The 25857-nt window shown below is 36.4% G+C and overlaps 2 protein-coding genes and 1 long non-coding RNA gene across 3 annotated transcripts; 1 reads left to right on the top strand and 2 right to left on the bottom strand.

Moving 5' to 3' along the window:
* LOC130472418 (uncharacterized) lies at positions 1–17362 on the bottom strand. Its single transcript, XM_056843333.1, has 5 exons — positions 17317–17362; positions 17077–17169; positions 5626–5686; positions 1190–3353; positions 1–554 (listed from the first exon to the last, which is right to left on the bottom strand). Exon 4 carries the CDS (start codon positions 3342–3344, stop codon positions 2757–2759), a length of 588 nt encoding a protein of 195 aa, XP_056699311.1. The 5' UTR covers positions 3345–3353; positions 5626–5686; positions 17077–17169; positions 17317–17362; the 3' UTR covers positions 1–554; positions 1190–2756.
* On the top strand, positions 10463–12111 carry LOC110795375 (uncharacterized). Its single transcript, XR_002535246.2, has 3 exons — positions 10463–11387; positions 11477–11560; positions 11648–12111. It is a non-coding gene; the product is annotated as an uncharacterized lncRNA (long non-coding RNA).
* LOC110795366 (pentatricopeptide repeat-containing protein At5g39980, chloroplastic) lies at positions 17308–20714 on the bottom strand. Its single transcript, XM_022000370.2, has 2 exons — positions 20557–20714; positions 17308–19453 (listed from the first exon to the last, which is right to left on the bottom strand). The coding sequence occupies exon 2, from the start codon at positions 19450–19452 to the stop codon at positions 17443–17445; it is 2010 nt and encodes a 669-aa protein (XP_021856062.2). The 5' UTR covers position 19453; positions 20557–20714; the 3' UTR covers positions 17308–17442.
* Positions 20715–25857: the final 5143 nt, after the last annotated feature.

Genomic DNA, 25857 nt, shown 5'->3' with positions numbered 1-25857 from the left:
CCATAACATTTATTCTCCAACTATAATAAACTAAAACCATAAATAGTAGCTTTGCCACTTTATTAATCAATGAAAGAAAAAAAAAAAAAAAAACTAAGGATTACATTTCTCTAGAGACTAACGTCATCACGACGATCATCTCTTTCCTTGTATTGCTCTGGAGTAAATTCTTGATCATTAGGATCATCCAACTCTTCTTCCGGATCCGAGTCTTCAACTGTAACACCCCGACTTCTAAACACCATTAATTAGGTTAATTATCTTTAATTAGCAGCGGAAACCCTAATTTAGTCGGAGCGTCACTTGCCGTATTTCCCTCGTGGAAAATACAAGGCGACATAACCTTTTTAAATTACTAAATAAACTTTAATAATAAATACTTTTAGCATTTGGTTAATATTAGTATTAAAATCTAACTCAAATCATGAGATCAAACTTAGAGTTTAATTAATACATCCCTTTATTACTAATGACATAATTGTCTCTACTAAACATTGATCGTGAATTTGATGGTTGCATCCTCACTCTAAGGCATCCCATGATCTTCTTCGTACCTAAAACAAAAGCAACATCGTGAGCCGAGGCCCAGTAACATACTACCCTAACAGCGTAAACTCATTTCAATTCATTTTATTTACTTTGCAATCAGGGAGAATAGAACTAGTAAAACATTTTCATAAATGCAATAAGACATCATTTATAACTTGAAACTTTGATAGTTCCCATTATCTTTCTTAAAACCTTCTTTTTACTTGGTAACTGACAAGTTAGCCTTGCGGGACGTCTCCCACCTTGCGATAGTCCTCAAGGAGCACTCTCCCTTGTTGGACATACGCCCGTACCTAAATAGTTTCTCTTTTAGCTTGCGGTAACCCTCAAGGAGCACTCTCCCTTGTTGGGTGTCCCGCGGTACGGCGGTACGTGCACGACCTAGAAATAGTAACCCCACTAACTGCCAGAACCGGTTACACTTTTATTTATCATGTTTCGTATCTTATTTGTAACTCATAAACATCATTCTTATAAAATCATTCATTAAACATATTTAAATATCATCATGCATAAAACAAACTTTATAAATACATTTCATATCCCACAATCCAATAAAAACATATCATTATAAACACATTTCATAATCTCATAAAACACATTTCATAAAGGGATTGTGGGTGTTAGCAATAGATGTTACCTCAACCGTAGTTAATATTTCCTGTTCGATGGACCGTTCTTCCTGAGCTCCGAGTTCGATTTCTTTCAAAATATTAAACCATCCAATTAGTTATTAACGATTAATATTAATACTTTATAGTAAGTTTATAAATAATTATAAATAACGAATTGTAATAATAAAAATTATAATTTCATAGTTTTATCGTTAATATTATTATTAATCAAAATTTCAATTAAAAACTAAATTTTTATTTTATAAATCGATTTACATGAAACATATTTATTTTTGTTAATACTAGCTAGTAACTTAATTTTAGTAAAATCGGTAATTTAAATATGTTTTCCTACCTGAAAAATTTATTAGTAATTTATTATATAAACATATATTGAAACATATTATCAAATTTATTTAGATAAAAAAAAAAAAAAAAAACATGAAGGATAAGTTTATAAATCTGAAAATAGTAATGGAGAATGAGCTTACCAAAACCCATTAGAACTTGGGCCCATCCCTTTTTATTTTGGGTTAAAGGGAACAATTCACAAGTCAGGAAATTGGTTTCCTGACTTTGTGAATGTCGAGCAGAGGGGAGGGGCAAGCAACAGGCACGAAAGAGAGGAAGGGAAGAGAAGGTGGCGGCTGAAGCCTGGGCGGTACGGCGGCGCTAAAGCGCTCCGACGATGGTGGTTGAGGGCAGTGCGACGGTGAGAGAAAGGAAGGGGGAGCACGAGCAGGGCGGGACAGGGGAGAGAAACAGGGGAATTGGTGGGGGTGACTTGGAGCGGTTCTGGGCGGCGACTATATAGCTCGCCGGAGTATGTGGGGGCGGGAGTTGGTTTACAAGGTGGTGGGGGAGGTTGGGAGTGGTGGCGCGACGTTGGTGGTGCCGCAAGGAACAAAGAAAGAGTGAGGCAAGGGAAGGGAGTTGTGGAGCTGCGAGGAGAGGAGGGAAATAGGGGTGGCTGTGACGGTGGTGGGTGATCGAGGTGGTGCTAGGCAGCAGGGGTAGTGGTGATTGAAGGTGGTTTTGGTGGTGGCAGCCACCGATGGTGGTGGTGGTTCGAAGCAGAGAAGGGAATGAAAACTTGAATTTGGTTTTGGTTTTGATTTTCTGATGTTGAATTCCAATTGGAATTAAGACTGATTTGTATAGTCAAGAAGAGTGAAAGAGAAGCTGAAATCCTTGAGGAGCAAGGCATGAATCAAGACTGAATTGAGGGAAGGAGAGGAATGAAGAATTTTCTTCATTCTTGCAATGTACGTGGAAAGCAAAGAGAAGAGGAAAAATGGAATTTTTGATTTTCTAAGGGCATTTTTGTAATTTTACACAGTTGGAATAAATTCAGAAATTGGGTTGCCATTTTTGGAAACTACTAAAAATAGAAATGTTAAGCTAAAATAATTCTTTATAAAAATATCGTTAACGAAAAATAAATAAATTTTCGTTTATAAATTTATCGTTTAAAATAAATCGTAAAAACGTTTAAAATAACGAAATTTTTAAATTATTTCTAATAATTAAAACGAAATTACGTTAATAAAATATTATTAATTTTAATAAATCGAGTTTAAAAATTTCGGGGTATTACACATCCATAGCCTCATCATTTTGCTGTGGCTCACTATCAACCACATTATTCTCTTCAAGCTCATCTTCAGATCCACTGGATATCTCAATGGTTGGTTCAGGAACTATAGGGTTAGGATTCTCAATCTCTACCGCATCATCATCACTATCCTCCTCAACATCACTAGCTTGCTCATCATGGATCATATCATCCTCACCATCACTTTCTATTCCTCCATAGCCCATACCAAAACCCGCAGAATACTTTCCATCCTCATAGCTAATTTCTGCAACCTCTAGTATAGTAGCAAGAACCTCGGAATCATACTTCCACCTACCATCACTAGTCCCATATTTGTACCAATTAGGGGTACCATCACCATAATGCATGTCACTGAACCTATTCTTGAGGTCTTTGTAAGGGTTCTTATGGGGTAAACAATGTATAATCATACTAGCCATCATATCTTTGTGCCTAAGGTGGGGCATGTTCTTGGTCGAAGCCAAATAGTCACAAGCAAACACGATCTTCTGAACATACGTGAGAGGAGTCTCATTATCCATCTTCTCTAAGTATCCTAAACTGGTGAACTTAGAAGGTAGCATCCTTAATTCCTGAAAATTCACAACTCAAAAGTCTTACTAACGCGTTTCCATAGAAATTCCAACCCCAAAAGGATACAATAAATAGTTCGTGGAGCCATACAATTTCAATGCACAAATATATGCTCAACATGAAATATGATGCAATTAATCACATAAAGCAAGATAAAACATGCTTAGAACATATACATGGCAATTAATAATCCACATAATCACATAAAATGCATACTTAAACTAATATGCCCTTTCTTAATCTAACCATTTCTCACTTGAAAATAATATTAATTTTCGAAATTAATTAAGAAATAACTCCTAACTTTGTTGAAATTATTTAAATTAAAATCAAAAATTAATGAAAATTATCGATTAATTAAATAAATAAATGAATAATTTTCGGATAATTAAAAATAAAAAGAAATCCGAAAAAAATTTAAAATATAAATTCGAAAAAAGAATATTCGAATAAAATAAATAGAATAATAAATAATTAAAATAATTCGGATAATTAAATAAAATAATTTCCGAAATTAAGAAAATAAATTCGAATTTGATTCGAAATTTTCGAATAAATAATAAAAAAAAATTCGGAAAAATAATTAAATTAAATAATAATCCAACTTTTCAACTTATTTCAAACGACCCAAAATAATTGCTATTTGACCTTTAAAATATTGAGTACTCAAAATAATACGTTTTGACTTTAGGAAAATAATTTTCGAAAATCCTAAAGTTCCGCAATCGTAGTTTAAGGATTTACCACTTTGCACTATTAATTAATGCAAAGCAGCTCTCAAACTAGAGCTCTGCAAATACCACTTTGTAACACGCTAATAATTCCTTGCTTTTATAAAACCATTTTCCAACTTAAAATGAAGGAATTACTAAAGTATTACCGCCACTGTGATAACGGCTAAGGCTATTACCAGAATTACGCAGCGGAATTAAATGTCAACTAACTTTTAAAAACCATAATTAATAAAATATCGAGGCCTCCTACAATTTGGAACCATAATGGCCCAAAACCCAAAGTATAAATAATTCAAACATTTCAAACATAATTAAAATATTAAATAAAATAGTTTCAAAGAACGAAAGCATGCAACTCTCTCAATCATCCCAAGCCACATGATTTCGATCGTACTTGATCTACCAACCTGCTATATTATTCTACTCCCCAACAATGCAAGTGCAAATGATGGATCATCATAGGGTCATTAAGGCAAAGGCCATGACCAGAAACACACAAAGCACGTAGTCAGCAAAAGCTGAGTACTTACAATCATAGAGTAAATGAAACCAAAACATGCATCACTCACTAAGTACTAATCAACATGCAAAATCCATATAATAATTAGCAAACATTCACGAGATACAAGACTCGATTCTTGACTCGACTTTGACTCACAATTTAATTAGAATAAGCTTCGAACGGGCCAAAAGGACAATCCACAAAGGAAAAAAGGTGATGGGAGCCAACCATACACCAAATATAATAATAATAATAAAATCGGGTCATACCGACGGAATTCCTGCGCATAATATAAATGAAACAACGTCTTGTATCATTAGTAGGAGTACGAGCTTTCCGGCAAGACTCCCCCCATTGTTCATACTTAAGGTATATACGTTCCAAGAATTTTGAAGCTTGTTCTGGTTGCACTTTACGTTTATTAATGTTTTATTAAAGGCGAACTCAAGACTCGACAACATGCATACATACAATTACTAAACAACAACCAAAACAAATCTTATTTTAATGCTTTAAGACTTGTGATCAACCAAGCAAGACACTTGTGATATTACTACCATGTTCCTCCTCACCAAAGTGAGACTCCACATCATGCATATTAACATGAGGGTTGTGCCCTTGCACGACAAATCCTAATTCATTTCATACATAACATTCCCAACTGAACCCTACATGTGCGGTGGCTTACGTGAGCTAACCCTTCACATGTGGTAAAATAAATAGTACGACGAGGTACAAATAAATGGCTCAAAGTATGCTAGACATCCCGTACAATAGCATACAAATAATTAATCCATCCCTTGCATGTGAATTGAACCATACATGCATAAATATTGAACAACATGATTGACAATGAAATCCATACTCATAATAATTTCAACATGCTTGTTCAACAATTAATTCAATAAATCTAACATCACCAATCACATGCTCGTTCACCAAAATAAACATGATTCCACATAATGTAATTCACATCATCAACAATCATGAAATATCATTGACAAAAAGGTGTGGTCGCCCTAGACTTGTACGTACCTTGAATACCTAAGCGTAGGGGCCACTTTGCAATAACGAGCACTCAACTAGAAATCACCTCCTATCATCAAAATAATGAAACTTAAATTATTTCCATGTTCATTAAATTTCCAGCAACTTTATAAAAATTAAAACTTCCTTTAGACTTTAGAATTCAATCGTTTTTCAATAATAAAGTCGTCTCAATTTGCAAAATCAATCCCTAGTACAAAAACATACTTTTTCCGCATTTAAAATCAATAAAAATCAACACTTTAAACCTTTATTCAAATCTGAAAATATAATTGATTATCATAATTAAAATCATCACCTAATTATGCTAATCAATTGACTCGTTAGGTCTAGGTTAAAACCCTAACTTGAAAATCCCAATAACACTAGTTTAATATCATAAAAATCCATGCTTTATTAAATAAACAAATCTGAAAATTCATTCTTTAATAATTAAAACAAACCTAATGAATCACAACACACAAATCCTCAAACCACGGTATTCATAACCGGTTTCCAGCATTTTAATTACTCAAAACAATATTAATATAATAATTTAAAATACGGAATTTAAATAGAATAGGTAAGGAAGAAGAGAATTATACCAATCCGGCCTATAGCACGGAACAATCACGAATTAGGGTGATTGGGCGAAAAAGAAATCGAATACGAACACACACAACACACACACACACACACACACACACACACACACACGTAGTGTGTGCGCGCGCGCGGGCGAGAGGGGCGACGAGCAGGGGCTGCGCACAGGGGCTGGGCACGAGGGCTGCAGGCGCGCTGTGCGCGAGGAGAGAGCGAGAGAGTGCGAGTGTGGGCGCTGGCGCGCGAGGCGAGAGAGAGGGAGTGTGGTGTGGCTGGCGCGAGCAACGCACACAACAGCAACAACAACAGCACAGCAGCACACGAGGGCGCGCTGGCTGGGCTCGAGCAAGAGGGAGGGGCGAGCAACAAGGGGCGAGCAACACACGAGCAGCACACGAGGCACGACCGTGCTCATGCTGTGCGTGCGGGCGGACCGAACCAAAGAGGAGAGAGAGAGAGAGAGGAGTGTTGGGCAAGAAATCAAAAAGGGGCTTTATGAAATTTTAGGGGTTTATTTGATGATGGGGAGTCCTATTTATAGGCTCCCTAATCCCTTGATGGGCTAGGCTTAGGATATTTGAGTTGAGCTTAGGAATTAAATGAATTGGGCTAGCTTAGGATTAAATTAAACTGTTTGGATTGGGCTTGATTAATAAAACGAACTGGACTTTTTATTTAAAACCCGAAGCTTTAAAAATCATTTGCAACTCATTTAATTTCCCGACTCAAGAATTAAATTCGTTTCATAATTAATTAAAATAATAAATATTCTAATTAATTAAAATACATTAAATACATTTAAATATTATTTAAATGCTAATAAATCGTAAAATGCTTTATTAATATAATAAAATATATTTATAAATATTATAAAAATACGAGGTATTACACTTGGAGTCCTAAACTTGTTCTTGTTTGGTTCGGGAGCAGCTATGGTAGGCACGCGTCACATGTATGTATCCTAAATTATGCTAATTGACTATGTGGCAATTAATTTCGATTCCTGGCTTTATGGTTTTTCCGCATGAAATATATGTTTTATATTTGTCATAACCTCACAAATTAGTATTTAGTTATTAATTAATTAGGGTTAACTAACAGATTTGAGTTAATGAGCTAACGACTTTAGGTTTTCGTTAGTAGTAAGGGCATTTGGTGCATTTTTGAAAAAATAGGGGTGTATTATGTTTTTTGAAAACATGAGGGGTATTTGGTGTGTTCTGCGAAACCTCGAGGGAATTTCATGAAAAAACCGTATTAAAAATTTACCTTGATTAATTCTGTTTTTTTTTTTGTTAAAATATTATTTGGTCAGACAAAATAAAGCCTCTCAATAACCAAGGGCTCGTTCGGCATCGCTGTTATTTTTCAATTTTTTTTGGTTTTGAAAGCCGTATGATTTAGATTGAATCATTAACCCAAAAAGTAGCATACTTTGATATATTTATTGAGGAGGAAAGATTTTGTTGTATTGTATTATTCGTGGGCATACTATACGCCTCTATTTATAATACAAACTAGATATCTTACGCTTCGTAGGTTTCCTAAGTCATATAGACTTTTATCTCAGTAATAACATAACTAGCTCTACCACATACGTTATACCTATAGTAATCATGTTGATTATGAAAACTAATAATAAAAAACTAAAAGCTACTTTTTGTGCTTCTAAATATTTAGGTTTTAGTTTTTGTATAAAACAAAAATTTGAAACAAAAATGATACCGAATGGACCATAATAATTACCTTTTTTGTCCTGATAATATATAAACAAATCGGAAAGAAAAAGTTCACTCAAAACTTGTACTTATTTAAACTACCATTTGTTCCAGGTATGAGACAATGGGCTTTAGATGGAAGCCTTTTGTAGTAGTGGAAGATCTAACTTGGTCTTGAAAATGTTGTAGTTCGAGAATGCCCGCAAACAAGTAGATTAACTGGTCTCGAGGGTGTTACGAGGAAAGGCCCTCCGATGCCTAAGTAAGTACTAGGATCAGGAGTAGAGAAAGCTCTCTAAGTTAAAGTGTGTGTAAATTAAGGCAAAAAATGAACGTACGTTAGTATGTGCATTAGAGAGACATATTTTTAGTGTTTGTGTAATAAATGATGTTGGGCTTTTATTATAGTTGGCCTTGGGCCGCTTTGATAGGTCATGTGGAACCTTTAGAGGGAGCTGAGTTATGTTGTGTTAGCCAAGTGGGCTTTTGGGCTACAGGCCCAATTGGGATCCAATTGAGCACCCAAACAACATGCCCACCAAAACAATTTCATTTAGATTAAATGAATGTGTATTTGGGTACAGCTGGCGAAATTTGGAGCCAAAAAGTCCCGCTTCTTGCTGATTTATTTGAATTACGAATTCGAGAACCACACGTATCCGGTTACGTGGGTCGCTCTGATGGGATCGTCTTTTCAACTTCGGTTACCAAGTGGTAAACGGTTAAGTGTGGAATTTGAAGAGTTTTGAGGCTAGACCTCTATAAATACGGAAAGTATCCATTTCCTTCAAACTTTTGTTTTATCCGTAATTTCTCCAAAAATCTCCCAAATTCCGCAATTCGGTTTTTCTGTGTTGCGACTTTATTTCTTCAGATTTGTCTCTTACTTTGATTACGTTCATTTTTCCGGCAAATTCCGCATCAGGAGAAGGTATTTGATTTATTTCTTGTTCGCTTTTCCTTCTTTTACCTTCTACTCCACCCTCTAAACCCTAGATTTAGTATTTTGTGGATGGCTCGAGACAAAGGAAAATCAAAGGTTGTTGTGACCGACTCTAGTGAGGAGGAGATGGAGGCTCCACTGATGTGTCCTCCAAGAGTTTCTGAGTCCGATGCCCTCGAGGCTTCAGGGAGTAGGGTTGCCGAAGGAGTTCCTTCGCAACAGGATGACCGTACTTACTCTGGCCAATGGGCCAACTCCTCTGATCGATTGGTGGTTGTACCTGTGTCGATCCGTCGCTTTCACCCTTGATTCCAGGAGGAAGCCGACCCGACCTCTGATTTGGCACCTTATGTGCATCGGACAGATGATGCCGGGAGACCGTTAAAGTTATCCCCCGATCCCAAATGGTTCAGGTTGGCTGTTGCGGGGCACTATCATCGGGCAATCGAAGACCTCTATGGTATTAGAAAATCTATGGGGTACTGGTGCGAGCTACCGGTGTCGCTGGCATCCAGAGTAACTGCGCCTCCGAGGAAGCATATCGCGGTGTATACTCGCTAATTTGATTATGGACTATTTCCTTTGGAAGAGTTCGTCTCTAACATTCTGATAGGGTACAACATTTCTCTGGCGCAGTTGACTCTGAAGTCAATGTGCCACATCATCGGTTTTCGTTGGGTCTCCTATTTCTTGAACTTCCCTCTTAATGTGGCCATCTTTAGGGATCTTCTTGAGCTGCAGAGGAATGCGACTGCTGTTTTAAATATGGTCCCTGACTGGTGGTCCATCGTGAACATGAGATCGAAAAAAGGTCAACGGGGAAACATCACTGCGCATCCTTATGCATCCTCGAATAAAGACTAGAAGAAGGGTTGGTTGAATATAAGGGTGCTTGTGGATCATAGGCATCTCTATTATTACCCCGAAGTGGTTTGTTAGTCCCGACCTTGAGATGAGTTCAGCTCAGAGAGCCCTCGAATGAACCTTAGATAATTATGTCAAACACGTAGCGTGGCTCTTAGTTGCGGCAAGGGTTATAGGGAAAGAACCTACTCCCGAATAATGGCAACCGAACATGCACTACATATGCCAAGAGATCATTCTTGCCGCTGCCGGTCTCAGTCGCATTTTTGACATGGGTGAGATTTTCATGGGCCGAGACCATGCTCTAGCGGTTTGATCTCCTTTAATCTCCTTTATCTGATTGATTTTTCTTTGTTTGTATGCAGACTAGGCTGTTGGAGATTGACTACCTGACGCTTGGGATGGCGCACAATCTTTCGAAGATCTATTTCCATGTAGGGCTGAGCAAAACTATCTGAAAATCCGAATATCCGAAAATTCGATCCGTATTTGATCCGAATTTTTAGATATTCGATCCGAAAATTGATTTCGGATCAGATATCCGATCCGAAAATTCGGATATCGGATACCCATTCGGATATGTAATTCAACATTTTTGGATATCCGATATCCGAAAAAATATCCGAAATATAGGATTTTATAAATACGGAGTTTGAAATATGGGTATATTACTCACCATCCCACTAGCCCCTTAATTCCTTAAAGGCTTAAACGGACTTATTATTTCACGCACATAATCAGCATAAACTATTCTTACCCATTTTCTCAATTGCCCCACCTTTTATTCCTTTTCTCTCTCCTCAAATCCAAAACCTAATCATCTTCTTCCTCCCTCAAATCCCAAAACCTAATCACCACATGTGCTTTCTCAATTCATCTGCTACAATCAGAATATTTATCTATAGAAAATGCTTATATATTTTGGAGAGATTATGCTAGCCAAGGTTAAGTCACAACGCCATTAAACTAAAACTAAAAGATGGTGTTATGATTTATGAACTTGTGAGTTCTAGTGTTCTATAGAGCTGGTTTTCCCTTTTTACATATATTTTGTTGTAAATTTTTGCTAGTAAAATTTATTAGGTAGTTAAAGATTTTTTATCTTTTAGATATATGTATGTATATACTCCTTGTTTTCTATCTCTAGATCAATTTTCAATACCATAAATTATCTCAATTTTTAGTCATTTAAATATTTTGTTAATTCTGTTTTTTTTTCTTGCTTCTCCTTTGTTTGTTAAGCCCATAAAAATCTCCACGAACTGGAAATATGAAACAGTGACACTGAAGTTTGGATATCGGATATCCGTTATACCCGATCCGAGAACTTTCGGATATCAGATATCCGAAAATGTTCGGATCGGATACGAATATGAAATATTAAAATTTTCGGATACGGATATCGATCCGAAGTCGGATTTCGGATCGGATATCCGACCCGTGCTCAGCCCTATTTCCATGCCCCCAGGTACAAGTTCCATAGAGAACATCCTCGGAATCCGAAGCTTGATCAACACCAATTGTCTGATGATCTTCTTGCTCGGGTGAACGAAGCTCGTTACGACCAGTGGCGAACTGACGGTCCTTTGGACCCCTTGCATGTGACAACTTTGATTCGTCAGTTGGTCACCACTTCGGATCCGGTGAGCTCTTTTTCAAGCTCAAGCTCTTAGTCGTTGCATTGTTTTTTAACATACGAGTCAGAGACTGAAGTCTCTGCTCCTGTCATCAGGGTCCCAAAGTAGTTGTTGTTGTTCTTCCGGTTCAAGCATCATCTTCACCTGCTGTGTTGGCAGCTCCGGCTCCCGAGGCTCAGGTAATGACGACTCTTTGGTTCTATTTCTCTTCTTTCCCTTAAGTTGATGTCCTTGCTATGACATCTATCCTCTTCTCTCCCACAAAGGAGAAAGAAGACCGACCAGAGGCGAAGGAAGTCTTCTCAGCATTCGAAGGCGAAAAAAAGACGATCTTCATCTTCTCCCGAGCGAGAGAAGAAGAAGAGGAAGTTTCCTGAGCCCTCGAAGCAGAAGAAGAAGTGGTTTCACTCTTCTCTCGAGCAAGAGAAGAAGAGGCCATCTGATCCCGAGGCTAAGAAAAGGAAATTGCAAGAGCCGAAGGAGAAAGAAGTTATTGTTTGGGAGTTCCTCAAGGAGAGGAAACCTGTTTCAAATGCGGCTGTCTTGAAGGCTTTGGAAGTGGATTCGAAACTTGGCAACTTCTCCAGTTCGGTAAACCATCTCTCTTCGACCTCAATGTATTTATACTTTCCCGAACTCTGAAGCAAACTTCACTGGGCCACGACGATATAATATATTTTCAAGAAAATTACGCGAGAACCCGCGGTAAATAAATAAGGAGATTTTATTCCTTGATTGTTTTTTTACTGGAGCTATTTTCCAGGATAACTCAACTTTGACTCCCGAGGGTCTTGAGCAGGTTTCTACCTAGGTAGACTCGCAGTCGTTTGGAGACCGTTGGTGTGTCATTAACCTTGATGTAACACCCCAATAATTCCTTATTTTTATAAAACCATTTTCCAACGTAAATACAGGAATTACCAAGATATTACCGCCACCGTGATAACGACTAAGGCTATTTACCAGAATTACGCAGCGGAATTTAACTAACTTTCAAACATAATAAATAGTTAATGGCCATCGTACAACTCGGAACCATCAAGACCCAAATTACGTGCGGGCCAAAGTGTATCCTTTAATTAAATACGGAGGGAGTAATTGGCAGAAAATAACAAAGCCAACAGAGGAGAGAGAAAGACAAAAAGAAAAAACGGAAAAAAAAAAAAAAAAAAAAATTGTGTTTAAAGGTCACGTGCAGTCAATGCCGGAAATTCAAGTCAACCATCGGAAATCGGCTAAAGGTGATCTCTCGCAAAAAAATTACAAATCAGGTTTCATTTCATAAGTCTATTTTTATAAGGTGGTTTCTCCCAAAATGTATTTTTTAAAAGGTCAATTTTAACAAATTTGCCTAAAAAATATGCAAAGTCATAAAAGTACTCCAATTATTAAAAAAAAAAAAAAGTGTAGATTAATTTATTGTAATTGTAACGGTAAACGAAGATTAAGGATGCATCAATCTTCACATGAGACCCTTGAAAAGTATGGGTATGTCCAAATTAAAAGTCTAGTTCAATACCTAACTTACAGTCAAAGTCATGGATATTGACAGTCAAAATGTAAGATTAACTACTAAATTTAATAATACTCTCCTTAAATTAATTTGCTAATAAATACGAAGTATATAGTTTTGAGATCGAGTAAGTATGAATAAGGATCACTTTACGTGTAAAAAGAAGCTTCCTTCTCGTTGTATACTAACACGTTACCCTTTCTAAATATGAAAATAACTTTTTTTATACCCTGCCCAATAGAGAGTTAAAGTTCTTTAGTTCATAATCCCTCACTTATTTTCAAGTGATGGACACAATTATTTAGGCACTTTTTTCGATAATGATTTCAAATCATTAATAAATATAAGTTTATAAATAATCTAATTGCATGCGGAAAAATCATAAATTGTCAGAATTCAAATTAATGACACATAATCAATTAGCATAATTCAGAATACATATTATGTGATGCGTGCCTTGTCAAACTGCTTCCGAACCGAACAAGAACAAGTATAGAGCTCCAAATGTCGCATCTCCGTAGATAGTCCACAACACATTCGAATCCGCTTTAGGTTCAACCAACTAGAATATTATCTAATGTATTATGAACTCGGGATCTCACTTTGAGTGATAGACAAAAGTATTGAATTTAATGATTATTCAAGTCTATTAAAATATGTCACCCTAGGGTCATATTTATAGTAGATGGAGTAGCATAGAATATCACAAAACTTAAGCTTATTAGGATTAGGATACTAGAATTAGGGATGACTTAGAAAACTAGCAATTTTAGTTAGATTAGAAATCTAATTCTAATCCTAACATAAATTTGTGTACTCATGGCCCAAACAACTTGCACAACAAGTTTGCTTGGCGCGCAAGAAAACAAGGCATGGCCAAGCACGCAACCCACATAGGCGCAAGGCCTATGGGCGCGACCTAGCCTGGCGCGGGCTGGCCTCTGGGATGGTGCTGTGCTGTTGTGCTGCCATCGTGGTCTGGCCCATGGGCGCTGGCGCTGGATCAGCTTGCGCTGGCCCACGTGCTGGCGCTTTGGCTGGCCTTCGTGTTTCCAATTTGTTTTCCGCTTCCGAAAATATTTCTGATTCGGAAAATATTTCCGTTTCCGGCAAATTTTCCGATTCCGATAATATTCCCGATTTCGGCAATATTTCATATTCGAACAATATTTCCGTATCCGGCAATATTTCCGATTCCGGTAATATTTCCCTTTCCAATAATATTTCCATTTCCGAACAATATTTTTGTTTTCGGTAATATTTCCGTTTATGGTAATATTTCCAATTTCGATAATATTTCCGCTACGAACCATATTTCTGTTTCGGGCAATATCCTCGTTTCAGACAAATATTATCGTCTTTGCCTTTTGATGGTTTGTTTAACTCCCACTGAAACCAACATCCATCATTTTCGAATGTCCATATTTAGAGTATTCAATGAATAATATATTCACCTAAATACTTAATCTGTTCACGTACTATTTGTGAGACCCTACAGGTTCAATCAAGAGTAAAATGTGGTATTAATATTATTAATTCCACTTGAACTGAAGCGGTCTTTAGCTAGGCTTTTAGATTAATTGATCTCACTGAAAAATTAACTTATTTAATAAATACTGAACCGCATTCACTAGATTTAGCATTAAATGCAAATTTGAACCAATGGCATTATTTCCTCCAGTATCCCACTTGTCCTTAGGGACAAGTGTGCATTTCCTAATTCCTTTGTCGCCTGATGCTTGCTCATGAACATAAGGTAAGACTGGTCATCCTTATTATATCTAGAGGTATTTCTCGGTGTCAGAGTTCAACTGATTAAATAAACAGATAATCATAGCCTGTGATTCATCTGAGCACGACCATGTATTTTACAGTTTCTAGCACTCCGAGTGGCCTTATACAACTTTTGGCATCTCATTCCGATTTGTGGGAGGACAATCCCAATCTTGCGATCTTGAGATTAGACTTCGTTTGATAGGTGATTACCCGAGCGTTGCCGTTATAGTCTCCTTTTACGGTGCGACGTTTCACAACGTCAAAGTAACCAGTTCTCAAACAAGTAATCTCAAATCACTCAGATATTAAGGATTAGTTTCTAATAAGATAATGAAATATACTTATGACAGATTTTCATCTCTTATGTAAAGTTTCATAAGTCTGTTCGATACTAATCTTATCAAGTAAATATCTATGCAAATGATTGCGAAATTTTCATGTCCACATAGTTCAAGAAACAGAACTACTAGTCATCTTGCATTCTAGTCGTCTAGTGTTTTCTATGCGTCCACCTTTATAAAAAAAACCTCCGACTAAGGACCATTTTAAATTTTTGACATTCAAATTCATTTGATAGACGTTTCTTAGTCACAGGACTGGTCCTGGCATTCTATCTTGAATATATTGTCAAATTGAAATGACTCAACATTTAATACTAAACAAAGATTAAATGGAATATGAAAATACATTTCATACGTGATAAATGTTCAACCCAAATGTTTTACAACCATGGGCCTCTAATCCATCATTAAAACAATTAATGGAATTCTAAGCCAATTTTAATTTCCCGTGCCACAATGTGAGTGTTGTATCTCCCTTGTTGCATAGGTTTAGTTATCATGCTTTGGCAATCTTAACATCGTTTTCATCGAATGCCTTTCGAGATAGGATGATAAGATCTTTTGAGTATGTTTATTACGTGATCGAGTCTTTCTTGCTTCAATAGTGGTTTTACGCATTTTGCAATGAAGAACCATCAAGTCAATTGACATGTGATCTACTTAAGTTCAGTGAAACTCTTTAACATAAACAACTATGTTTCATTGCTTCTTAGAAAATAAATACTTTACTTCAATTGTATAGGTTCCTTGTGATGCTTTGTTTGGATTTTACTTATCCAAGTAGTTCACTGACATGTGACAGACTTTCCATCTATATTTAATTTCCCACGCAACAACTCATGGTCTTCAACCCATGTTGCCATTTCAAAACACGATGCATTATAGCTCGTCCTTGCTAATGGTTAACTCCAAAGGTATCTTGCTTGATCCGTTTCTAGTGTTTATGCGTGTAGCATCAATATTTAACATATCTTCATTTCCTTGAATCAAGAACTATTCCTATTTACCTTTTTGAGTACCATACAATTTCCTTGATCTCAATCTAGTTGATCTTTACTTAGATCAATAGAGATTGGTATATGCTCGTCATGCTTAAAGCCATACGATGAATTTTGGCGATCCTAATATTATATCATACATGATAAATTCTTTTGCAGAATAATTCTCAATTGAATTATATCCATGTAACTTTTGATATATAATGTAGTTGAAAAATATCATACACATTCATTGATGTTTAACTTAGTAAATGCTTATACACAATTCAAACATTCATTTACTTGGATGTATTCACATGGGTCGAATATCTCCTACAGAGTCTTTCGTGTTTGATTTGGTAAATGATATTACTTAATCCAAAATAATAAATTACGATCTCGTAATAGATCTTAATACCCAATATGTACTAAGTTTGGCGTTGGTCCAACATTGATAAATAATTTCAAATCTAAGTCATTACCATTTGAATAATAGTTACTAAAAATGGAAATATGATTTTCGGGATTGTCAGTCAATCACAGGTCGTTCGTCGCATACTTAGGAAGGTATAGACAAGCAGTGTTTGGTTTCATCATCGAACACTCCGCTTCGAGCATATGGACAAATGTAGGTGTCTACACCGACTAACAAAGTAGTCGAAATTTTACCGACCAAAAGGGTAGTCAATAAATAATGATTGTTGTGGTAGTCGGATTTTTTCCAACTGCCACAGTGGTCGGTGATTTTCCGACTACTAGTAGTCGTTAAAGTAGTCGGTAATTTTTACTGACTACTTTTCAGTCGTAATTTAGCCAATTTAGCCAAACTACAACCAAGGTATCACTGACAACCTTTTACCAACTAGAAGTAGTCGGTAAAAGTTTTAGCGACTAAAATCACTCTTTTCCGACTACTTTTGACGGTCGAAGTTTTGCCATTTTTTTGTAGTGGAAAGAAGAAGCAAAAGAAAGAACGGCATGCTTCTTTGTTCTTGCAGTAGTAACAAAGATAACTAAATTCCCTAAATAATCAATGGACTAATTTGATTAATCATAAAAATTGTCAGAGTAATACAGAGGGAAATTACCGGTAGCTTCAGATGCTAGTAGGGTCATCGCCCATTGGAGACCATAGCCATGTTTTAAATCTTCAAGAGTGATCCCTCTGCCAGAGCAATTACCTGCTAGGAAAGGGTGGGGAGGAGGATAATATTTCAGAAAAAAAATTACCTACTAAAATATGGTATAATATTCACGATAATTTTTCAATCAAACATAATTGCAACTCCAAAATTTGCAGAGAGAGAGAGAGAGAGAGATGTGTGAACCGTGGATTGTGGAGAGCGTTTACACCATTCACAGTAATACAAGTACAACACAAGTGTTGAATTAAAGCAAGGCCAAGGTAATGTACAAAACTGAGCATATACACTTGTTTTTTTGTGTTCAAGATCTCATTTGTCAGGCATATCATTGATGACTGTAGCAGCATCACTGAGTCTTTTAGCTGATTTATATGCGTTACGAACAACTAGATGCAATTCCTTCTTGTTTATGTTGGGGTCAGAATCAAGCGCCTTGAAAAGTAATTCCACAGTCTCAAAGTCACCTCTTGCCCCATGCAGACTTAACATTTGGAAATGAACTTCATCAGGGAAAATACAGCCCTCTTCTCGCATCTCTCTATACACTAAATCAGCCCTTTCAAAATCTCTGACTTTTCCATAAGCATTCAAGGCGAGAGAAATAACATTTGAATTCGGGAAGTATCTTGCTGCTCTCATCTTCTCAAACACCTCTATGACATTTCTATATTTCCTGTTTCTTGAATAAAGTTCAATCATACACTCAAATACACAAATATCCTTCACTTCACCAGCATCAAATGCCTGTCGAAAAACCCATGTGGCCTCTTCAATCCTTCCAGCTCTGCAAAGAATAGTGATGGCAATGTCTCTAGGGATATTGTCTGGACACTTAAGCTCATGAAGCAGCCGTTTTGCATGAGCAACTAATCCTGCTCTCTCATAAGCCACTATCATTGTCTGATATAGAACCTGATCAATCTCAACACCAGAACTCCTAAGCTTTTGAAACAACTTGGCAGCACGATCCAATTTCCCAGCCCTGCTCCATATAGATATTATTGTTGAATACGTAATTGCATTAGGCTGAATCCCTCTTTTTTGCATCTCTTGCACCAAGTTTCCAGCTTTCTCATGCTCAAGAGATTTCCCATATATTTTTATCATGGTATTGTAGGTAACAATATTCTGTTCAATATTTTTTTTCTGCATCAAGCGAAAAAGATGTATAGCTTCACCAAAAAGCTCCGCTTCTCCATACACTTTCAAAAGAGTATTATAACTTACAACATTAGGTTCAATACCCATCTTTCTCATGCCCCAGAAAAGCTGATCAGCTTCCTTGGCCATATCAAGCTGTCCATAAACATCTATCATGATGTTGCAGGTAGTAAGATCAAGAACACATTTTGCCTCATTCATCTCACAAAAGACAGATAAAGCCTCAACAAACTTATGATTCTCCACATACATATTCAAAAGCGTCGAGTAACTAACAGTATCTGGATTTACTCCATCTTCTCTCATCTCTTTCAACAGATCTCGAGCCTCGCAAAACAGCTTAGCTTTCCCAAAGACATTAATCATTGTATTATAAGCTACAAGGTCAGGCCTAATACCAGACCTCTTCAACCTCGAAAACAAAGATATCGCTTTGGAATAATCACTTAATTTACGAGACAACTCAATCAAGTTACTGTACAAAACAAGATCCCCCGACACACGATCCTGCTCCAGCTTCTGCAGCCAAGAAAGTGCAGAATCAAACATGCCCTCTTTCCCAAATTGAGTAATAAGCATCGAATAAGTATACCTATCAGGGGCCAGAGCTCTCTGCCGCATTTCGTCGAACAGGCCATGTGCAACCACCCACTGCTTCGCCCGAAGCACATTACGGATAACAACATTGTATACAAACACTGATGGGGCATATAAAGCAACATCATTTATCCAATCAAGCAATGCAATAGAACGTTGCCAATCTGATTCCCGAGAAAGAAGAGAGACCATGAACCTAACAGATAGTTGCCTGCCTTTATAAGGTGACAATAAAGCAAACAACTCTCCCTCATCCTCGGTTTGGGCTATAGATTTCAGCAAATCATCCATGTCAATGCTGTGGTCTAAGAAAGTGTTTCTTTGTGGTGGATTTTGGCGGTGTGTTCGAGGTGGTTGCTGTGAAAAAGAAGTAGACAATGAAGAAGCAGCAGATTGTGATGGTAATCTGGACCAAACATCTTTGGTTGAAGATGATGAGGCTTTTGTGATGATACGTCGAGTTCTATGTCCATGAATCTTATTCTTAGCAGCTGAAATTCGTTGAATGTGTGTTACTGCAAGAACGCCACCATCCACCATGAACAAGATACTGTCAAGCATCCTACACAAACTTAACATATACAGTTTTAGGATGCATATTATGGGATAAGAGCTTGACCTTCATCATGACAATCCACTTACAAACATATCAATAATCTATGTTACTCAGCGTACTACTCTAACTCTTTATTTCGCCTAAGTACCGGTGTCAGTTACTTGACACTCAAACATCGGTATGACACTCTAAACACTCCATTTTGTACTAAAAAAATGGCCGTGTCTAACACTCAAGAGTAAAGACAAATATCCAAGTCTGGTACTTCTAAGTTCTAACCGAGCCAGAGTAACATAGACAATGATCTGTTCTTTCTAAAGACAACAAAAAGGAGCTTTTAAGCGGTACTTGATTGGTTTCGGCACCAAATTTTTATTGTATCATGTATTAGTAATCCAATAGGCTCATCTAAATATCTAATTACAGCCTTTTCAGACTTAAAACAGACATCCTAGCCTCCTAGGTAATTCATATTTCTCAACCATTTGATGTAACAGGCAATAAAATAATCTCCAAACCACATTGAGGGATCCACTCTCCCCTCTCTTTTAAGCACAATTCAACAAAATGATTTCCGCTACATAACCAAAAAAGTGTAAAAAGACACAACGATACACAAATAAACACGACGAGCTAACCTAGCTTCTTTCCTTGGAAGAATAACAAAATCATAACACACAACTTTCAACAAATAAGCTAGAATTCATACACACAAGCAATGCCTTTACACAACTAACTAAACCCTTCAATAATCCCTCATTTTTACTCAAGGGAACCCGAGAACAGTTAAAATAGGTTTTATCCCGTATAATCATCCATAAAATTTCAACTAATCAACAATTTCTCTGAATAGAATTAAACTAATCCGTAATAATCATAATTTCAAAAAAATAAAATTATATCCAATAATTTGAAGAAAAAATATGCTTTAAAGTGCATTGGGTATGAGTTGAAATTAACAAAATTAAGAAATTTCTTCCCAAATGGCATACTTAGAAAATGAACAAAAGGATTTTCAACCACAATACTAGAAAAGGAATTCAATTGATAAAAAGACTATTAAAATTGACAATATCATAAATATTGAGAGAAAGAAAAAGAACAGTTACCGACGTTTTGGGGAGGAATAGAGAGGAGAGAGAAAAAGAAGCAGCAGGAAGAATGGAAGAACTGGAGAAGAGAGTGTCGCTGCCTCGTTCGTAGACAAAGCTCCGCCGAGAGGGTGTTTTGTTTGGTTGCTGTCGCTGTCTTTCAAATTAGGCAAATTTGTTAAAAAGGACTTTTTATAACCTAAATTTTGCGAGAAAGGACCTTATATAATTTTTTTTGTGAAATAACACCTTAATTTAAATTTTTTTGCAAGAAAGGACCTTATATAATTTTTTTTGTGAAATCACACAATAATGTAATTTTTTATTGCGAAAGACAACCAAAAGTAAATTTCCGGCATTGACTGAGCTTTTTCGGCCATTGACTTGCACGTGAGAAGCATGTGTGGCTTTATTTTGCTAATCAAACACAATTTTCCTCCAAAAATCTAAGCTTTAAAACCTAAAGTTGAAAAAAAACCCGAAATAAAATCAAGTTTGAAAATTCAAGAGTCGGGAAAATCAGTGTCTTTAGCCAATGTAAGCCACACGTGCTGCTCACGTGCAAATTAATGGCCGGAAAAGCTCAGTCAATGCCGGAAAGTTCCCTTAGGTCCTTTCTCACAAAAAAAATTACTTTAAGGTGTGTTTTCACAAAAAAAATTATATAAGGTCCTTTCTCGCAAAATTTGGGTTATAAAATGTCCTTTTTGGCAAATTTGCCTTCAAATTATATTGATTTTCTTAGTTTTCCCCCATTTGAGAATTGAGACGATGATGTATTATTGTATACTTGTTTTTTTAAAGAAATGGAACATTTTAAAAGAAAATGGAACAGTTTTTTAAGAAAATGACACTTTGTAAAAGAAAAATGGTACTTCATGTCACTTTCTCTCTCCTATTTTTCTGTCATTTTCTTCTCTTTTATTTATTAATTTTGTCCTTTTCCGGTTGTCCTATTCCTAATTTGTTTGATGTTGGTGTAAATTCACGAAAATACCCATGTGATATGTTTGCTCACACATCACAACATGCCACCTCTCCAACCTCCGGATATGGGCAGACGATTTTTCGAGTTTTATTTTGGCTACGGCTAGTGCTGATTTATTAATATAAGCTCCCCGAATGGGCTTCGTCAAAAAAAATATGTCATTATGTTCTTATTTAAATGACACAATTATTTAGTCACGTTTATCAATGCACGATTCAAATATTATATAATATCTTCAATTATGGCTAAGAAAGAATTATAAAAAGTTGATATATAGAAAATATTTATTGCAACAAATCTAACAAGACTCCACACGACTATGTTTTTTATTAATTATAAATCACAAAAGAAAGTCAAATGAGCTTTTGTGAATAGTGTAAAAAATTCAATTGTATCTTGTATATAAGAACAAAGGAATTACATAATATGGTGATTTCGTAAATATTTTTATTGCCTACTTTTTTATTTAATAATATTTTTATGTTATATTTTTATATTGATTTTGGATACCAAAAATAAACAATGGTACAAAAAAGAAGAAATAATTGTATAAAAAATGAAACAATGGTATAAAAAACTAAAATAATGGTATTTTAATTGTTTGCTCCACTTCTTTCTAATGTCACTTTCACTTTATCCTTCTATACTGTTGTTTTTGTCTTTTACATTTGCTCCCAGCACATAATAGTGTGTGCTATGCCAACCTCCATTTGAGACACACGTGCATTACGAATTTAAGCACAAATGGAGAGTTAAGCTAAAGGTTGGGGGTCCAACCTTTAGGTTTTTTTCACCTTTTAGGACTATAATTTTTTCTTTCGGCTTTTGGTACCTCGTTTTAATTTTCTGGCCAGTTAAATATAGTTTAACCCACCAGTAACCATACTATTACTCAAATAATAAGTTAAGCCAAAGGTTAGGGTTCAACCTTTTGTTTTTTTCACCTTTCAGGACCCGGATATTTTTTTCACCTTTTGGGATCTCATTCCCATTTTTTCGCATACCAACAATATTTACCAAAAAAAAAATTAAATAAATAAATTAGCATTCGACTTAATAATAATAATAATAATAATAATAATAATAATAATAATAATAATAATAATAATAATAATAATAATAATAATTCATCTTTCTCAAACCCCTCATACAATTAAAACTACATAGTACTTGTAATACCCCGAATTTTTAAAACTCGATTAATTATGCTTAATTATTTTTATTTAGCTTAAAATCGTTTTAAATCCTAAAATTCGAACTTTTTTTTTTAACGACGTTTTTATTTCGCTTGAATTTCTAAATATTGTTACACTATTTATTAATTTTCAAGTTCTATGATTTAATTTCAAATTTACGAGCTTAAGCTACTTTTTAAATATTAGTTATTTCGTAATAGATTTCGGATTTTTAATAATTTCAAATCATTCTTATGTATAAGCTTCTTATATTTGGAGATCAAACGATTACTTGGAAAATTTGTGTTGGGCTTCCACTTTTCAATTACATTGGTAGCATATACCCAACATCAACAAAGCAACACAAGAGGTTTGAATAAGCTTCTTATATCTCCAACTTCAGAGCCTAAGACGTATAGTGAGACCCAAGCCGAAGGTAACCAAAAGCGCCGACCCGATGCAATCCAAGGTTGAGCCGAAGTCACGGCTAAGATTAACCAGGGGCCAAGTAAGGAGGCCAACGTCGAATCATAGGTGGTCCAAAACGTCAGCCCGATAAAATTCGCATTGCTCATTTGTGATCTCCAAGCTAAGTCCCCTCCATTATATTTGATGCTTTACTTCATCCTACCATAACTAGTTTGGCATGATAGCTTGGTAAAAAATTGGTGAATCTTGCTTATCAACTGTTTGACTGACTTTCTGGACCTTGTAAAAGAGCTCATTCAAACCATAGTCCATACAAAGTCACTTGAAAAACCGCCTACTAGGTGTTTGATAAAATTCTTCAATGAAGTCGGATTCGCATTCAGGCTACTATTCTTCAGAGAGAGGACATAGTTGACCTCCCGAAGTAGAAAATAGCTTCCCGAAGCACAGAGCCGAGCTCCGTGCGGGGAACGGAAGCTCAGTGCCGGGCATAGAAGCTCAATGCCGAGCATGGAAATTGAACTACAATCTTCAGTTCTTCAACGTTTGGAGATCCAGGTCATGCCATCATCAATTAGTTTTTCGAGTAAATAACTAATACGATGTCAATATCTCCGACACAAGAGAAAATCAATACGAGAGGTTTAATATAAGAGCTGCTTATATCTCCAACATCGGAAGCAGCTCCGAGCTAAAATGCCGAATCAAGGCAAAGCTCCGAAGCTGATCTCCAGAAGTGAAGAACCCCCGAGATCAAACCTTGGTGTCGAAGATTGGTGCCGAGGTCAATTCCGAGCATAGCAGCTCCCGAGCTAGTACCGAAGACCAATGTCGAAGCTCAATGTCGAGCATAGAAGCTCCCGAGGTACAGCCGAGCAGTAAGTTTGTTACTTGAATGATGAGAAGTAGCAGTGGTTTGTGAAGAAGATGAAGAATCTGTTGGAAATCCTAGTGAGAAAACAAAAGAAAAATGAGTGGGGAAAAGGGAATGTGAAAAGTCCCACATGGGAAAAACACCAACTACTTTCAATGTTTATAATTGGGGACTTGAGGGAAACATTTGTTTAAGAAAGCATGTGAGTGGCATGAGTGGACACACAACGCACACACGCGCGCGCGGGCCGGGCCGTGGTTGCGCGAGGAGTCAACAGAGAATATACTTATCTGTTGATGTATTACACTATCAAATTTGCAAGTCAACTTTATAACAGCAAAATGAACAAAGACTAATATCAAAATTTCTTTTTATGGTAGAGCATCTCAGTTAACCAAGGTTCATGCGCTCGAATATTCAACAAACTCTTGCCCAGATCCCCGAATCACAAGAGTTTGGAAACCTTAGCATCGAGAATTTCCCCCCGGACAGCCGAATTTTATCCACTCGGATAACCTGCAAGTTCTTGGATGTATCTTCGGATCACAAGAATTTGGATAAACAATCAAGTTCTTGGATGAATCTTCGGATCACAAGAATTTGGATAAACAAGCAAGTTCTTGGATGAATCTTCGGATCACAAGAATTTGGATGAACAAGAAAGTTCTTGGATGTATCTCCAGATCACAAGAATTTGGATAAACAAGCAAGTTCTTGGATGAATCTTCGGATCACAAGAATTTGGATAAATAGGCAAGTTCTTGGATGAATCTTCATATCACAAGAATTTGGATAAATAGGCAAGTTCTTGGATGAATCTTCATATCACAATGTAGACACCTAATTTGTGTCTCCCCTTTGGGATGATGACGATACCATTATCCTTACTAGGTGATTGGAATAACTCCAGGCGGAAATCCCAATTGCTAAGAATGCTTCCAAAATTCAAGATCCAAAATCCAACCCCCGAGACCGTTCCCCTATCGGTTCTCGGTACAAAATACAACTTTCCAAATCCAATTTCAAAATCCAAGTACAATCTCATCTAGTATAGCATCCCATTGGTTTTACTAGGCCTTTTCCACTCAAAATCATATAAGGCAAGTCAAATTCGGGCGCCGACCCACAAAACCGAGCATGCCGGGCCCCGTCCTGTAAAACCGGAATTCAAAAACCCGAGAAAGGCTTGTTTTTAGACGCTAAAAGATGCCTTAACCTCCAAGAAAATAGAAAGTACTAGTCGTACAATAGATACAACACTACAAGACAAAACAAGGACGATTCCCCGTCCTTGCTTTGGCGGCATTCAAGCCACGTCACCAGCGCCCAGCGCTGACGTGTGCTGGTGCCTTGCACCCATTCCTTCTATAAATACCCCTCATTTTCAGCATGATGAGGAGGAGAACAACAATACAACGTCGTAATTTTGACATTACGCCTCAAAATACAACTCAAAAACTCCTCAAAAACACATACAAAATTCCTAAATTCAAAAGCAATTGGGAGCTCTTGCCTAAACCTAACTAGGTAAATCCGAATCCCATTCTAATCAACTATGTTGCTTTGATTTCTAAATGATTAGAAAGTTGGTGTTTTTAATCATTAAAAAACACCACTTGCAACAATCATACATGTTTTCCAAAAATACAAACTTTTTCAAAATACAAAATACAAATTTTCAAGATTCAAGGATGTCCAAGTTGTTTACAATCACCTCTTGGACTAGAATCACCTTCAAACATGGGGTAATCAAAGATGACACCTTTTAACATTTAAAGGTTTAGTGTTTTGAGAGTCAAAACTCCATTCTCAATATACAAGTTCAAGTTTTTAATTTTCAAGATCCTACCATG

This window comes from Spinacia oleracea, chromosome 1 (genome assembly GCF_020520425.1).
Source record: "Spinacia oleracea cultivar Varoflay chromosome 1, BTI_SOV_V1, whole genome shotgun sequence".
Lineage (NCBI taxonomy): Eukaryota > Viridiplantae > Streptophyta > Magnoliopsida > Caryophyllales > Amaranthaceae > Spinacia > Spinacia oleracea.
This window is presented reverse-complemented; position numbering and strand designations above follow the sequence as displayed.

Excerpts from the sequence above, each read along its gene's own strand:
- LOC110795366 (XM_022000370.2), bottom strand. The coding sequence starts at position 19,452 with ATGCTTGACAGTATCTTGTTCATGGTGGATGGTGGCGTTCTTGCAGTA.
- LOC130472418 (XM_056843333.1), bottom strand. The coding sequence starts at position 3,344 with ATGCTACCTTCTAAGTTCACCAGTTTAGGATACTTAGAGAAGATGGAT.